Raw genomic sequence first — 15,630 nt, 5'->3', positions numbered from 1 at the left:
GTTTGGGCTGCTATAACAAAATACAACAGACTATGTGGCTTAACAGTAAACATTTCTCACAGTTCTGGAGGCTGGAAGTTCAAGATGAGAGTGCCAGCATGGTTGGGTGAGGGCCCCCTTCCAGGCTGCCGACTTCTCTTTGTGTTCTCACAAGGCAGAGGGGGTAACGCAGTTCTCTCTGGCCTCTTTTATGAGGGCATTATTCCCATTCATTAGGGTTGTGCCCCCATGAACTAATCACCTCCCAAAGACCCACCTCCTATCATCACCGTGAAGGTTAAGTTTGAACATAAGAATTTTGGGAAGACACATTCAGTCGACAGCATAGGGATAACTTTAACAAAATCTGTGTATATCCTGATCCTTGAAAATCTACACACATTACTGGAATAAATTAAAGAAGGTATCGGTAAATAGAGATACACCATGTTCATGAATTTAAAGGTTTAACATTGTTAGAAGGTCAATTCTTCCAAAAGGGATCTACGGATTGAGAACAATCCAATTAAATTCCCAGCAGGTACTTTTTCATAGAAACTGACAAGCTGATTTTAAAATTTAAATGGAATGGAGGGGTGCCTGGGTGGCTCAGTCAGCTGAGCATCCAACTCTTGATTTCGCCTCAGGTCAGGATCTCACAGTGGTGAGACCAAGCCCGTGTCTGGCTCTGCGCTAAGTGTGGAGCCTGCTTAAGTTTCTCTCTCTCTCTTTCCCTCTGCCCTCTCCTCCACTCACGCTCTCTTAAATAAATAGATAGATAGATAGATAAAATTTAAATGGAATAGAAATGATCTAAAAGAGCCAAAGCAGTTTGGTGTGTGTGTGTGTGTGTGTGTGTGTGTGTGTGTGTGTGTGTCTGTGTGTTTTAATTTGGAAGAACTACACTACCTAACTTTACGACTTAGTATAGGGGTGTCTGGGTGGCTCAGTCAGTTAATGTCTCGCTCTTATTTCGGCTCAGGTCATGATCTCATGGTTGGTGAGTTCAAGCCCTGTATTGGGCTCCACACTGACAATGCCAAGCCTGCTTGAGATTCATTCATTTTTGCTCTCTCACTCTCTCTCTCTCTCTCTCCTGTTGTCCTCCTCTCCTCCCCCTCCTTCATGCTCCCACTGTCAAAATAAATAACTAAACTTGAAAAAAAATAACAACGTTTTTTAAAAAAGGACTTAATCCAAAGCCACAGCAATAAAGACAATGTGCGACTGGCAAAAGAATAGAAATATAGACACATTAGCTGACTTCCGACCAAGATGCCAGGGCAAATGATGCCAGAATGACTAGGTATCTACACAGGAAGGAAATGAACAACAACCCCTACTTAACACCCAACACAAAAATGAACTCAAAATGGATCAGAGAGCTAAATGTAAGTGCTGTAACCATCAAACCTCTGGAAGAAAACACAAAAGAAAACCTTTGTTATCTTGGGATAGGCAAAGAGGTTTTAGGTAGAACATTAAAAGCATTAACCAGAAAAGAAAAAAATTATAAACTGGACTTCATCAAAATTAAAACTTCTGTTCTTCATTTATTTATTTTTAATGTTTATCTGTTTTTGAGAGAGAGTGTGACAGAGTTCGAGTTGGGGAGGGGCAGACAGAGAGGGAGACACAGAATCTGAAGCAGGCCCCAGGCTCTGAGCTGTCGGCACAGAGCCCGACACGGGGCGTGAACTCACGGGCTGTGAGATAATGACCTGAGCTAAAGTCGGACGCTCAACCAGCAGAGCCATGCAGGTGCTCCAAAACTTCTGTTCTTCAAATGTCACCATTAAGAAACAGGAAAGGCAAGCCACAGACTGATCAAACAGGATTCTTACCACTCAGGAATAAAAAGACAAATCTATACAAAAATGGGCAAAGAGGGGAGCCTGGATGGCTCAGTCGGTTGAGCATCCGACTTCGGCTCAGGTCACGATCTCGCAGTCCATGAGTTCAAGCCCCACGTCAGGCTCTGGGCTGATGGCTCAGAGCCTGGAGCCTGCTTCCGATTCTGTGTCTCCCTCTCTCTCTGCCCCTCCCCCGTTCATGCTCTGTCTCTCTCTGTCTCAAAAATAAATAAATGTTAAAAAAAAAAAATTAAAAAAAAAAATGGGCAAAGATGTGAACAGATAATTCACAGAAGAAGACACATAAATGGCCAAAAAACACATAAAAGGTGCTCAACATCTTTAGGTTCACTATCCTTGCAGCTACTAGAAGGACTAAAATTTAGGGGGCACCTGGGTGGCTCCATCAGTGAAGCGTATGACTCTTGATTGCGGCTCAGGTCCTGATCTCATGGTTTGTGGGATGGGGCCCTGTATCCAGGTCTATGCTGACAGCATGGAGCCTGCTTGGGACTCTCTCTTTCCCTCCGCCCCTCCCCAACTCACATGCATGTACTCTCGCTCTCTCAAAATAAATAAACCTAACAACTTTTTTTTAAAGATTGGCAATACCAGGTGTTGACCAGTATGTGAAAAAAATTACTGGCTGGAATATAAAATAGTAGAACCACTTTGGAAAACTGTTTGATAGTAACACTTAACCAATCAATCCACTCCTGAGTATTTATCCAAGAGAAATGAAAATATATGTCCAAACAAAGATGTATATATTTAAAATAGCCCAAAACCAGAAATGGCCCAAAGACCCATGCATGAGCAGGTGGATGGACAAACTGATATATCCACAAGACAGAACACTACGCTGCAGTAAGAAAGCACAAACTACTAATATACACAACACTATGGATGAACATCAAAATCTGACTCAAACGAAGAAGGCGGACAGGAAAAAAGAACACCTGTATTAATTCTATTCATATACTGCTATGCAGTTTACAGTGACAGAAAGTGTATCAGTGGTTTCCTAGGGCCAAGATTAGGGGGAAAAGGGACTTCCAAGGGGCATGAGGCAACTTTTGAAGGTGACGAAAATGCTCTGTGTGTTGATTGTAGTAGTGATCTCACGGGTGTACATGTACCAAAATTCATCAAACTGTACAATTTAAAAGGATACAGTTTACACTATGTAAATTGTAACTCAACTAACATTGTTTTCTAAAATATACAATATACTGGAGGCGCCTGGGTGGCTCAGCTGCTTAGATGTCCAACTTCAGCTCAGGCCATGATCTTGCAGTCTGTGGGTTTGAGCCCCGCGTCGGGTTCTATGCTGACAGCTCAGAGCCTGGAGCCTGCTTTGGATTCTGTGTCTCCCTCTCTCTCTCTCTCTCTCTCTCTCTCTCTCTCTCTCTCTGCCCCTCCCCTGCTCATGCTCTGTCTCTTTCTCTCTGTAAAAAATAAATAAACATTAAAAAATTTTTTAAAAAAATTTTAAAGATACAATATACCAGGACACCTGCGTGGCTCGATGAAGCAGTAAAGTGTCTGACTCCTGATTCTGGCTCAGGTCATGATCTCACAGTTCTCTCTCTCTGCCACGCCCAAGTTCTCTCTCTCTCTCTCTCTCTCTCTCTCTCTCTCAAAAATAAATAAACTTAAAAAAAAAACACAAAAAACAATACACTAAAGGTTTTAACAGAAGAATGACAGCTGCAAACGGGAGCACATCTTCAGCCACCCACTCCCATCACCCTCTCTGCCACCCTCTAATCATGGGCAAGAACAGGAGGCAATAAGTTTCCAAGGACCAAGCCACACTCACTACTGCTTGCATCCTAGAGAAAGAATCCTCCATTGTGACATCTGTTAAGTATAGACAATGTCAGGATCTTGGAAACGACTGCTACGGAATATGACATCCATATTACACCGATGTGAGTATATTAGCATATATCACAAAGATGCAAACAGATAAACTTCTTGAATTAATACTGGCTCTATCCTCCACCCAGATGACTGCCAACCTCCCTAAAACATACTACATAAATCATAAAGGCTACGCATTAGGCAATCTCCAGACGACATCAAAACTCCCAAAGTGACTAAGCCAATGCCCTTCGTTAATGCTGCTGCTACACCAAATCATAATAAGAGGTACAAATGCTTTACTGTAAGTATCACAACTTAAGGATATATCCTAGTCTCACCACTAGGATGGCATGGAACTTAATTATACTCCTTGACTCACAGACTTGGCCAAAACGCCTAATCATGGCCTTTACATCCAAGCTGAAAAGGAGGGAAAACACCAATGAACCATCCTTCAAACTGTTTGCCACTTCTGCATACCAAGAATTTATGAAAAAGATAGCACAAGGTTGAGGACACTGAAATGTCATTCAAGTAATGCTCTCACAATTGGCAACACTCTCAAAAAGTACATCAACTCTATTTAGCAATTTCTGAATGCTAGGCACATAAGAGTAATTTTGCTAACAGCACAATATTTGGCATTAGTAAAATCTTTATTTAATTTGTTAATGGTTCTGGTTTTGTGCAATTATTTATAAAGCAGAGAACACATTTCTGTTTCAAATAAGACTGATTAAGGAGCTCTTAGATCTACAGCTCTTTTAATTGATTGCTGCAATACAGCTAATGACATCACCTTGTTTTCCGGGAGAATTTCGGTTTCAAGCTACAGCAATTCTTTCTATATTTCCAGTTTTAAAAAGGAAAAAATGTAAGTGGTTGAATCAAGTATTCCAGCAAACCTCAAGAGTCATGAAATAAATGAACCACAAAAGGTTTGAAGTACAACCAAAATAAAAACAGAAGAATACTAGGAGAGAGGTGTCTGGCTGGCTCAGTCAGAAGAGCGTGTGACTCTTGATCTCAGAGCGGTGAGTTAGAACCCCATGTTGGGTGTAAAGATCACTTAAAATAAATAAATAAACTTAAAAAAAAAAGAATACTAGGAAATAAAAAATATATCCATACCCCCTTCTTACTTGGTCTTTCTCCACTAATCAGTACAAATACGCTTCTTTATAAGAAAATCTAATGGGGCGCCTGGGTGGCTCAGTAGGTTAAGCGTCCAACTTCAGCTCAGGTCATGATCTTGCGGTCTGTGGGTTCGAGCCCCGTGTCGGGCTCTGTGCTAACAGCTCAGAGCCTGGAGCCTGTTTTGGATTCTGTGTCTCCTCCTCTCTCTGCGGCCCCCCCCCTCCCACCATACTCATGCTCTGTCTCTCTCTGTCTCTCAATAATAAATAAATGTTACCAAAAAAATTTTTTTTAATAAAAAAAAAAGAAAACCTAAAAGACTGCACTTCAAAATAGTACAACTTGTAAAGCAGAGATATTGTGCATTTATTCATTCAACAATTATTTATTGACAACCCACTATCTTCCAAGGGCTAGGGCAATGGAAATACAATAGTGAACAAATGCCCTTGTGGACTCACAGTTGAGTAACAGAGACAGAGAATTTTAAAAATAAACAAGTGAAATATATAATGTGCTGGATAAGATTAAATGTTATGTTAAAAAAAAATGAAGTAAGAAAGTACCACAGAGATGTGGCCACTTTTCATGATGATGATCAGGGCAAGATTCAATGACAAAGATGCACTAGAACAAAAGAGTCGAAAAAGGAAGCCAGCCATATGAATCTCCAGGAGGAGGGCTTTTGAAGTAAAGAGATCAGAGGTGACCAAAGTCAGCCAGGTGAGGGATGTTAAAAGGAGAAGGTCAACAAGATAAGGTAGCGGACTGAGGGGTTTATAGATCATGGGGAATCCTAAGAAATTTGACCTCTATTATAAGAAACATTGAAAGTCTTTGGTGGATTTGGAGTAAAGGAGAGATAGAATAAGACTTAGAATTTTAAAAAAATCACTTTTTAAACAAATTTTTTTTAATGTTTTATTTATTTTTGAGAGTGAGAGAGACAGAATGTGAGCAGGGGAGAGGCAGAGAAAAGGGGAGACACAGAACCCAAAGCAGGTTCCAGGCTCTGAGCTGTCAGCACAGAGCCCGAAGCGGGGCTCAAACCCACAAACTGTAAGATCATACCTGAGCTGAAGTCGGACGCTCAACCGACTGAGCCACCCAGATCCCCCAAGAAAATCACTTTTAGAGCTCCTAATCTGGTAATGGTAGGAAACAGTTTATATTACCCTCTTTACAAATAAAATTATAACCACTATACAAAATATCTTCCAAACAATGATTTGAAGGCATTGGAGAATGGCTAAAAGCAGGTAGAAGTTAAGGGAATTCAACTCATTTAAGACGGGAACCACACAAGGCGATAGATTCACATTTATATGACTTTCCCCAAACCACCTAGCACAGGCTGGCTCAAACTTAAATAGAAACTCTCAGATCTCGCTCCAGGGGGCCAGCAAACCCTTCCTCAGTATGGATCCCAGAAAAATTAAAATATATGTCCACAAAAAGACTTGTACACAAATGTTCACAACAGTCTTAATTCATAATAGCTAGAAACTAGAGACAACCTAAATGTCCATCAACACAGGGATGGAGAGACAAAAGGTGGTATTTTTATATGATGAAATACTACTCTGCAATAGAAAAATGACTGATCCAAGTAACAACATAAATGAATCCAAAAAATATATCATGTTGAGAGAGATTAGTCAGACACATTTTTCTGAGTCCATTTACGTTATATCCAAGAACAGACAGAACCAATCGCTGGTGACGGAAAGCAAAGGTGGGAACGGAGGAACCAACATTGGGCATTTTCCGGGTGATGAAATTCTTTATTTTGTTATGGATAATGATTAAATGGGTGTGTATAATTTCTGAAACTCATCAGACTGAACTCTTAAAAATCTCAAGATTTAGTTGCATGAAGTGTGCTCTTTCTACCCTCTTTATATAAAGCTATTTATCCATCCTTAGGATTCCAAAAGAAATGAAACAAGGATGTCAAAGAAAATACTAAAGCAAAATAAATAATACAGTAAATTTTACAAGTATCAAGTCCAAATGTCTAATTTCTTACACTCCATATAAAAAATAGGTATTTTTAATAGTAATTCAAACAAACAATTAGCTGTTGCACTTAACGATAAAGTCAATTGTACTCTAAAGGCTAAAAGGGGATACGTTTGTAAGAATGTTATAGTAACAATACAACCTCAGAAACAGTGGCTATCCAACTTTAAACGGAGATTTCTCAAGAACCTGCAAGATAGGATGAAATTTCACTAGAGAGTACAATGCAGTGAGTAAATACTATGAATAAATTCACCAAGTAATTGGTAAAGAACAGTCTCAGTGAGAGAAATTCCCATTAAACCTATTTCAAATAGGGTCACCTGGGTGGCTCAGTCGGTGAAGCGTCCAATTTTGGCTCAGGTCATGATCTCACAGTCTGGGTTTGAGCCCCACGTTGGGCTCTGTGCTGACAGCTCAGAGCCTGGAGCCTGCTTCGGATTCTGTGTCTCCTTATATCCTTTTGCCCCTCCCCTGCTCACATTCTGTCTCTCTCAAAAATGAATAAACATTAAAAATATATATATTAAAAAAGTAAATAAATAAACCTACTTTGAACATCGGAAACAAATGTTAAGTGTCAAATATGTATTTAAGAATTCCCTAACATATAAGTGCATTTTAAGAAAAGGAGCTGGCTACTCAGAGTGCTTAAAATATGCCTTACATATATTTCTCATCATCACATCTGTTACTAACTGAGGAGCAAAGTTAATTTGGAATGTAAAATTATTTTAGAAAAATAAGCCTTTATATTCTCTAGTATCAATTGTGCAGCTAACATCTAGGTGGTAATACAGCATAATGGCTTAGGAGTGTGATTCCCTGTAATAAATCCCCATTTTGCCACTTTAAGGTCTCAGAAAATAGACAAGTAAGTCAATAGCATCTGACATATAAGTTTTTACATTTATATAGTAGGAATATATGTACGGGAACTCCTAGCAGACTTTAAGGAGTAAAATGAAGTACAGCATTCAAGTTCTGTCTGAAAGGAAATTCGCAATTTAATACATGTTGTAGCACAGGCATTGTAACAAAAATCAAGAGAAGACCCTGTTAGGAGGACAATGCTGACAGAGGCAATGGTGATAAAAGAGGGAAGAATACGAAATTCAAATAAGTCATGGTGACATTTCAGTCTCAAGTCTCCTTAAAGATTAAAATAAAGCATATTAAAAAAAAAGTGAAATAGGATAAAATTTAAAAATCTGTTCAATCATATCCAGCAAAAGGCTACCATTAAGATTAATTTTCAATCTCCCTCTCTCTTATTGGATCTAAATAATACAAGACGAAAGGAGGTGTTTTAAAAAATTAAATCAAAAATAAGCACCTTCGATTTTGTAACTTATTATTTAATGGAACCTGACCCTTTGAACTTAGAATTATTACCCACAGATGTTCTACTGCCAGCACTGCACAGAGAGTTCATGCACGTGAGCCCCTAAATTACCAAAAGCAGCACTGTAAATATACCTTTTGTTCATTACATAACAAGTCTCTGCCATGGACAGGATCTATTTTCACACATAGCCGAAATAAATATCAGAACCAAAAAGGAAGACAGCATTATCACTGCCAGAGGTAGCATGACTTAAAAGGAACAAGGCTTAAGGGGCACCTGGGTGGCTCAGTCAGTTAAGCATCCAACTCTTGATTTCAGCTCAGGTCATGATCTCACGGTTGGTGAGATCGGGCCCCACATCAGGCTCTGTGATGACAATGCAGAGCCTGCATGGGATTCTCTCTCTCCCTCTCTTTCTGCCCACACCCGTGCTTCCACACCCTCTCTCAAAAATAAGTATTTAAATTTTTTTAATATTGATTTATTTTTGAAGGGGAGAGAGAGAGAGACACACACAGAGTGTGAGTGGGAGAGGGGCAGAAAGAGAGAGGGAGACAGGGAGAGGGAGAGAGAGAGAAAGAGAGAGACAGAGAGAATGAGAATCTAAAGCAGGCTCCAGGCCCTGAGCTGTCAGCACAGAGCCCAACGTGGAGCTCGAACTCATGAACCGTGAGATCATAACGTGAGCCGAAGGCAGACGCTCAACCGACTGAGCCACCCACATGCCCCATTAAATAAATATTTTTAAAAAACAAAAAACAAGGCTTAAAAAAACACATCTGATTCTCAGGTCAGTTTTACCAAAAGACCAACTGATTGGGGTGATAAACTTATACTTTATGTTTGAGGTTTTATTTTCTTCCTTTCCAAAGATATCCTACATAGACACAAAACTAAGTCAACCACTCTTCACAGAAAAACTGTGTAGCTAACACCTAGGTAGAAGTATAGTATAATGGCTTACGAGGGTGACTACTGTGTCAAATTTACTCAGCTACATGACCCTGAACCAATTATTCAATCCTTCTAAACCTCAGTTGTATTTTAAATATAAACTATAACTGTAAGTAGGTTTTACAAGATACAAAGCACCTAGCAGAGTATGTGGCCCTCAATAAATACAAAAAATGCTTGCTATGATCTCAAGAAACTAGAACAAAGCTGGAGGTATCCCAATTCCAGATTTCAAGATATATTACCAAGCTGTGGTAACCAAAACAGTATGGTACGGGCACAATAACAGACACAGAGATCAATGGGACAGAATAGAGCCCAGAAATAAACCCATGCTTATATGGTCAATTAATCTGAGACAAAGGAGGCAAGAATATGCAATGGGAACTAGTGTCTTCAATAAATGGTACTGAGCAAACTGCACAGCTTCATGCAAAACAAAGAAACCGGACCGCTTTCTAACACCACACACATAAATGACCCAACATGCATTAAAGAGCTAAATGTGAAACATGAAACCATAAAACTTCTGGAAGAAAACATAGGCAGCAAATATGACATGGACCATCGCAACATTTTTTTAGATATGTCACCTCAGGCAAGGGAAACAAAAGCAAAAATAAACTACCGGGACCACACCAAAATAAAATGTTTTTGCACAGCAAAGGAAACAATGAACAAAACAAAAAGACAACCGACCGAATGGGAGAAGATATTCATTCGGAGAAGATATTCGCAAATGATGTATTGGATAAGGGGTAAATATCCAAAATAAAGAACTTATAAAACTTAACTCCAAAAACACAATCTGATTAAAAACTGGGCAAAGGACCTGAACAGATCTTTTTCCAAAGAAGACATACATGTGGCCAACAGATACATGAGAAGATGTTCAATGTGACTCATCCTCAGGGAAATGCAAATCAAAACCACCATGAGATATCACCTTATACCTGTCAAAATGGTGAGAATCAGGGAGACAGGAACAGGGAGAGGATGTGGAGAAAAAGGAATGCTTGTGCACTACTGGTGGGGATGTAAATTGGTGCAGCCACTGTGGAAAAGAGCATGGAGGTTCCTCCAACACTTAATAACAAAGGGGAACCTGGCTGGCTCAGTTGGTAGAGCAAGTGACTCTTGATCTCAGGGTCATGAGTTCAAGCCCTGCATTGGGTGTAGAGCTTCTTCAAAAAAACTTTTTTAAGTAGAAATACCATGTGATTCAGTAATTCTTTGGATAATTACCCAACGAAAATGAAAACACTAATTTGAAAATATATACGCACCCCTATGTCTATTGTGGCACTATTTACAACAGCCAAGATATGGAAGAACCCAAGTGTCCATCGATAGATGAATCGAGACACATGTGCTATATATACACAATGGGATAGTACCGAGCATTAAAAAGAATGAGATGTTACCATTTTCAACAACACGAATAGACCTAGAGAGTATTATACCAAGTCCAATAACTCCAACAGAAGACGATTACCATAGGATTTCACTTACATGTAGAATCTAAAAAGCAAAAGAATGAATAAACAAACAAAAAGCAGAAACAGGCCCATAAATACAGAGGCTACACAGATGGCTGCCAGAGAGAAACAGGGATAGGGGATGGGCAAAATGAGTGAAGCGGGGTGGGAGATACAGACTTCCAGTTATGGAATAAGTTATGGGCATACAAGCACAGGAAATAAAGTCAGTGGTAATGGAGCAGCAGTGTATAATGACAAAATGAGGCTACACTTGTAGTAAGCATAGCATAACATACAGACTTGGAGAGTCACCATGTTGTACATCTGAAGTTAATATAACATTGGTGTCAACTATACTTGCACAAAAAAGGAAGTTTGCTACCACTGTATTAATTGTTTAAGGTATTAAAATAATGTATTAGCAGGGCGCCTGGGTGGCTCGGTTGGTTAAGCATCCGACTTCGGCTCAGGTCATGATCTCACAGTCTGTGAGTTCGAGCCCCGCATTGGGCTCTGTGCTGACAGCTCAGAGCCTGGAGCCTGTTTCAGATTCTGTGTCTCCCTCTCTCTCTGCCCCTCCCCTGTTCACGCTCTCTCTCTGTCTCAAAAACAAATAAATGTTAAAAAAAAATTTTTTTTAAATAAAAAAATAAAAAATAATGTATTAGCTATCCTCTCAGATAATCTGTATTAATAAAAGATAATTTGCTGCATTATCAAGGGAATGATATACAATTAATCATGTCCTTACAACTTTCCTGCATGTTTTACATGACAAATGACTAAACCACTTCTTAGATATTGATACAATGCAACATAATTTGGAGAAGAAATATTACCTTAAAAAAAGAAAAATGGGTGCCTGGGTGGCTCAGTTGGTTGAGTGTCTGACTCCTGATTTCGGCTCAGGTCACAATTCCAGGGTTGTGGGATCGAGCCCCACATCAGGCTCTGCACTGAGCGTGTACCCTGCTTAAGATTCTCCCCCCTCTCCTCTTCTCTCTCTCTCTCCCCCTGTCCTTCTATCCCTCTTCCCTGCTCTCTCTCTAAAAAATAAAAATAAAAATACTATCATCTGGAAGACACTGAAAAATTCTAACAGAAGCAGAAAAAAACATGTTTAACTGTGCGAGTATACTATACTTGTATAAATTCAAGAAAAAATGAACTCTATAAAATAAAATTATACAAACAGAAAACAGGCAAATATTAAAAGGCAAGTGAGATTGCTTAAAAATGGAAATGGTTGAAAGAAGAATTTCAGGGACACAAAGTGGGAAAACCTAAAATCTGTAAAGGATGTAGGGAAAAGTAGAAATTTAACTGATGCAAAACGAAGTAATGATGTGGAGAATGCTTGAGGACACTGAGAATGCAGAGTTCAAAAAAAAAAAAAAAAAAAAACAGGAGAGAAATGAAAACAATAAAGGGGCACTTTTAAACACCTGTAGCTAACACCATACTTTATGGTAAAAGACTGAACCCTTTCCCTCTAAAACTAGAAACAAGGCAGAACGTCTGGCTGGTCTGTTGGTGGAGCATGCAACTCTGGATCTCAGGGTTGTGAGTTTGAGCCCTAGGTTGAGCACAAAAATGGCTTAAAAATAAACATCTTAAAAAGATAGATAGATAAAATTGGAAGCAGGCAGGATGTTTGGACTTCTGAGTCCTATTTAAATCATATTAAAAGTCCTACTCAGGGACACCTGGGTGGCTCAGTCAGTTAAGCATCCAACTTCAGCTCAGGTCATGATCTCGCAGTTTGTGAGTTCGAGCCCCACGTTAGGCTCTGTGTAACAGCTCAGAGCCTGGAGCCTGCTTCAGAGTCTGTGTCTCCTTCTCTCTCTGCCCCTCCCATGCTCATGCTCTGTCTTTCTGTGTCTCTCAATAATAAATAAACGGTAAAAAAAAAAAAAAAAGTCCTACTCAGTGCAATAGGGCAAGAAAAAAAATACAAGCTGAACAGACTGGAAAAGAAGAAATAAAACGGTCTCTATTCATGGACAATGTAACTACCCATAAAGAAAATAACAAAAAATCCACACAAAAAACTGCTGTAACTAATTAAGGAGTTTACCAAGGTCACAGAATACAAGGTCGATATACAAAAATCAACTCTATATACTAGCAAGAAACAACTAAAAACCAAAATTTCAAAAACAGTACCATTACAACAACTCCAAAAACACAAAATACTCGGGCATAAATCTAACAAAACATATGTAGGATGTGTAGGCTGAAAAATGAACAAAAGTGACATAAGAAACCAAAGAGGACCTAAATAGAGAGGTATACTCAGTACTGCTAAGAAGTCATTTCTCTATTAAGTGATCTGTAAGTTAAACATAATCAAAAATCCCAGCGGGATTTTTAAAAACTAGCAAAGCTGGTTTTTAAATTTATATAAAAAGTCAAAGAAATGAGAATATCCAAAACAATTATGGGGAAAAAAAAACCCACAAAGTTAGCAGACTCACAATACTTGACTTTTAAAGTTTACTACAATGCTACAGAAATTAAGGTAGTGTATTAGCATAAAGATAGAAAGATCAATGGTCTAAACAGAGAATCCAGAGAAAGACCCACACAAACAAGTCAAATGATTTTTGACAAAAGGGTGAGGCACTTCAGGGACAAAAAGATGTTATCAGTAAGTTATGCTGGACGTGTATAAATGAACATCTAAAATGAACATCTATACGCAGAAAAAAGGAAATTTAATCTGCGCCTTATACCAAATTAACTCAAAATAGATTTTAGAGCTAAATGGAAAAAATAAACCTATAAAACAGAAGAAAATAAAATTTTTGTGATACTGCATTAGCCCACAAATTCTTAGATGCAAAACCAAAAGGATCGATAAAAGAAAATAACTGATAAATCAAACTTCATTAGAATAAAAAGCTTTCCCATAAATCACAGGTGAGAAAGGACACATGCCTAGAATAATATATAAAAAACTCACAAAAGTTGAAAGAAAACAAACACCCTCTACACATTTGAACAACCCAGAACAAAAAAATTCCCATGCATTTCCATATGCTGGGATTTACTCCTGAGACCGTCCTTTAAATTACTATAATGGAACTTCCTTATCTTTCACAATGTGGAAATACAATTAGGCAAAAGATGTGAACAAATATTCTACCAATGAAGATATATGGAGACAAGTAAGCACATAAAGAGATCATATAATTTGTTATTAGGAAAACGCAAATTAAAAATACAAAATACCACTAGAAACCTAATAGAATAGTTTTGATAAAAATAAGTGACAATGGAGCGCCTGGGTGGCTCAGTTGGTTGAGTGTCTGACTTCAGCTCAGCCCATGGGCTCACAGCTCGTGAATTCAAGCCCGGCATCGGGCTTTCTGCTATTAGCACGGAGCCTGCTTCCAATTCTCTGTCCCCCTCCTCCTCAGCCCCTCCCCTGCTTGTACTCTCCCTCTCTCCACCAGAAATAAACATTAAAAAAAAAAAAAAAAAATGTGAGGCACCTGGGTGGCTCAGTCGGTTATATATCTGACTTTGACTCAGGTCATGATCTCACGGTTCATGAGTTCAAGCCCTGCGTTGGGCTCTGTGCTGACAGCTCAGAGCCTGAAGCCTGCTTCAGATTTTGTGTCTCCCTCTCTTTCTGCTCCTCCCCCACTCGTTCTCTCTCTGTCTCTCTCAAAAATAAAAATATTTTTAAAAAAATATTTTTTAAAAAAAGTGACAATACCAAGTGCTGATGAGGTACTAGAACGCTCATATAATGCTGGCAAAGTGTAAAATAATACCAATCCTTCACAAATTCTTACAGAAAATGGAAGAGGAGGTGAGAACACTTCCCAGCTCACTTTCCAATGTCAGTTGCACTCTGATACCACCAAAGACATCACGAGAAAGCTATATAGACCAAGAGCCCTCATGAACATAGATGGAAAATTTTTTAACAAAACATAAGCAAATCAAACAGTAACATATAAAAAGCATGATACACAACAACCCATGAGACTGATCCCAGGAATACAGCGGGCTGTAAATCTGAAAATCAGTGATGTAATATAACCTACTATTAGAAAAAAGGTCAAAATCTGCATGATCAACTTAACCTCTATTAACAGTGACTAAAGGTCCCCCAACAGTTTTGAAACACTGCTGTTATTTTGTATTTGTTCCAAAGTGCTCCCTTTTTCGCTATTTGCTATTCCACACATACTGAGTACATTCTGCTAGGCACTAATACAGACACACACAATTACGTGATTCAGTAAACATATCGTAAGACTTATACACAGGTACACCGTTAACAAGAATAGCCCACTCTGCCCAAGATAAAAAAAAAAAAAAAAGGAAAAACAGACTGACTCATTCCTATTCTGAAGTTACAAAGACATATTTTATTTTATTTTTTTTTTAATTTTTTTTTCAACGTTTATTTATTTTTGGGACAGAGAGAGACAGAGCATGAACGGGGGAGGGGCAGAGAGAGAGGGAGACACAGAATCGGAAACAGGCTCCAGGCTCCGAGCCATCAGCCCAGAGCCTGACGCGGGGCTCGAACTCACGGACCGCGAGATCGTGACCTGGCTGAAGTCGGACACTTAACCGACTGCGCCACCCAGGCGCCCCTACAGAGACATATTTTAAACCATAAGTAAAATTAAATCACATCGTGGTGTCCAATACATATGGAAATAACCTTAAAGGCCTAGTGTATATATTCTTTCTTTTGCCAGACTGCCTCTGTACAAAACATGATCACCTTGAAAACCCTTCCAGTACAACCATTTTTGCCATTCTTACTGGAAAATATCGTGGGGTAGTGTAACCATATACCTTGTGGGGAGCAAGAATCCTCTGTCTGAATTTTTCAACTGTTTCTTGACCCATAGAAGACCAAGCATTGCCGAAAGCTTCCGCTTTGTCTTGTCTGAGATGAAGGCTCTCTAACTGCTGCTGCAGAGCCACTGGCTTCACGCTGTGATACACCGCCTAGTCA

The 15,630-nt window shown here is 39.1% G+C and overlaps 1 protein-coding gene across 5 annotated transcripts in view; it reads right to left on the bottom strand.

Moving 5' to 3' along the window:
• The window catches only part of COMMD10 (COMM domain containing 10), a 215,649-nt gene that overhangs the window by 187,251 nt on the left and 12,768 nt on the right, over positions 1–15,630 (bottom strand). For 4 of the 5 annotated variants that reach the window (XM_015076684.3, XM_053219944.1, XM_027076859.2 and 1 more), the window contains exon 4: positions 15,468–15,623. The exons of the other annotated variant lie outside the window; for it this stretch is intronic. In XM_015076684.3, coding sequence (XP_014932170.2) covers positions 15,468–15,623 — 156 coding nt within the window. The remainder of the gene's footprint in view (positions 1–15,467; positions 15,624–15,630) is intronic. 5 annotated transcript variants of the gene reach the window in all.

This window comes from Acinonyx jubatus, chromosome A1 (assembly GCF_027475565.1).
Source record: "Acinonyx jubatus isolate Ajub_Pintada_27869175 chromosome A1, VMU_Ajub_asm_v1.0, whole genome shotgun sequence".
NCBI lineage: Eukaryota > Metazoa > Chordata > Mammalia > Carnivora > Felidae > Acinonyx > Acinonyx jubatus.
The sequence above is the reverse complement of the archived record's forward strand: the minus strand, read 5'-3'. Positions and strand labels throughout refer to the sequence as shown.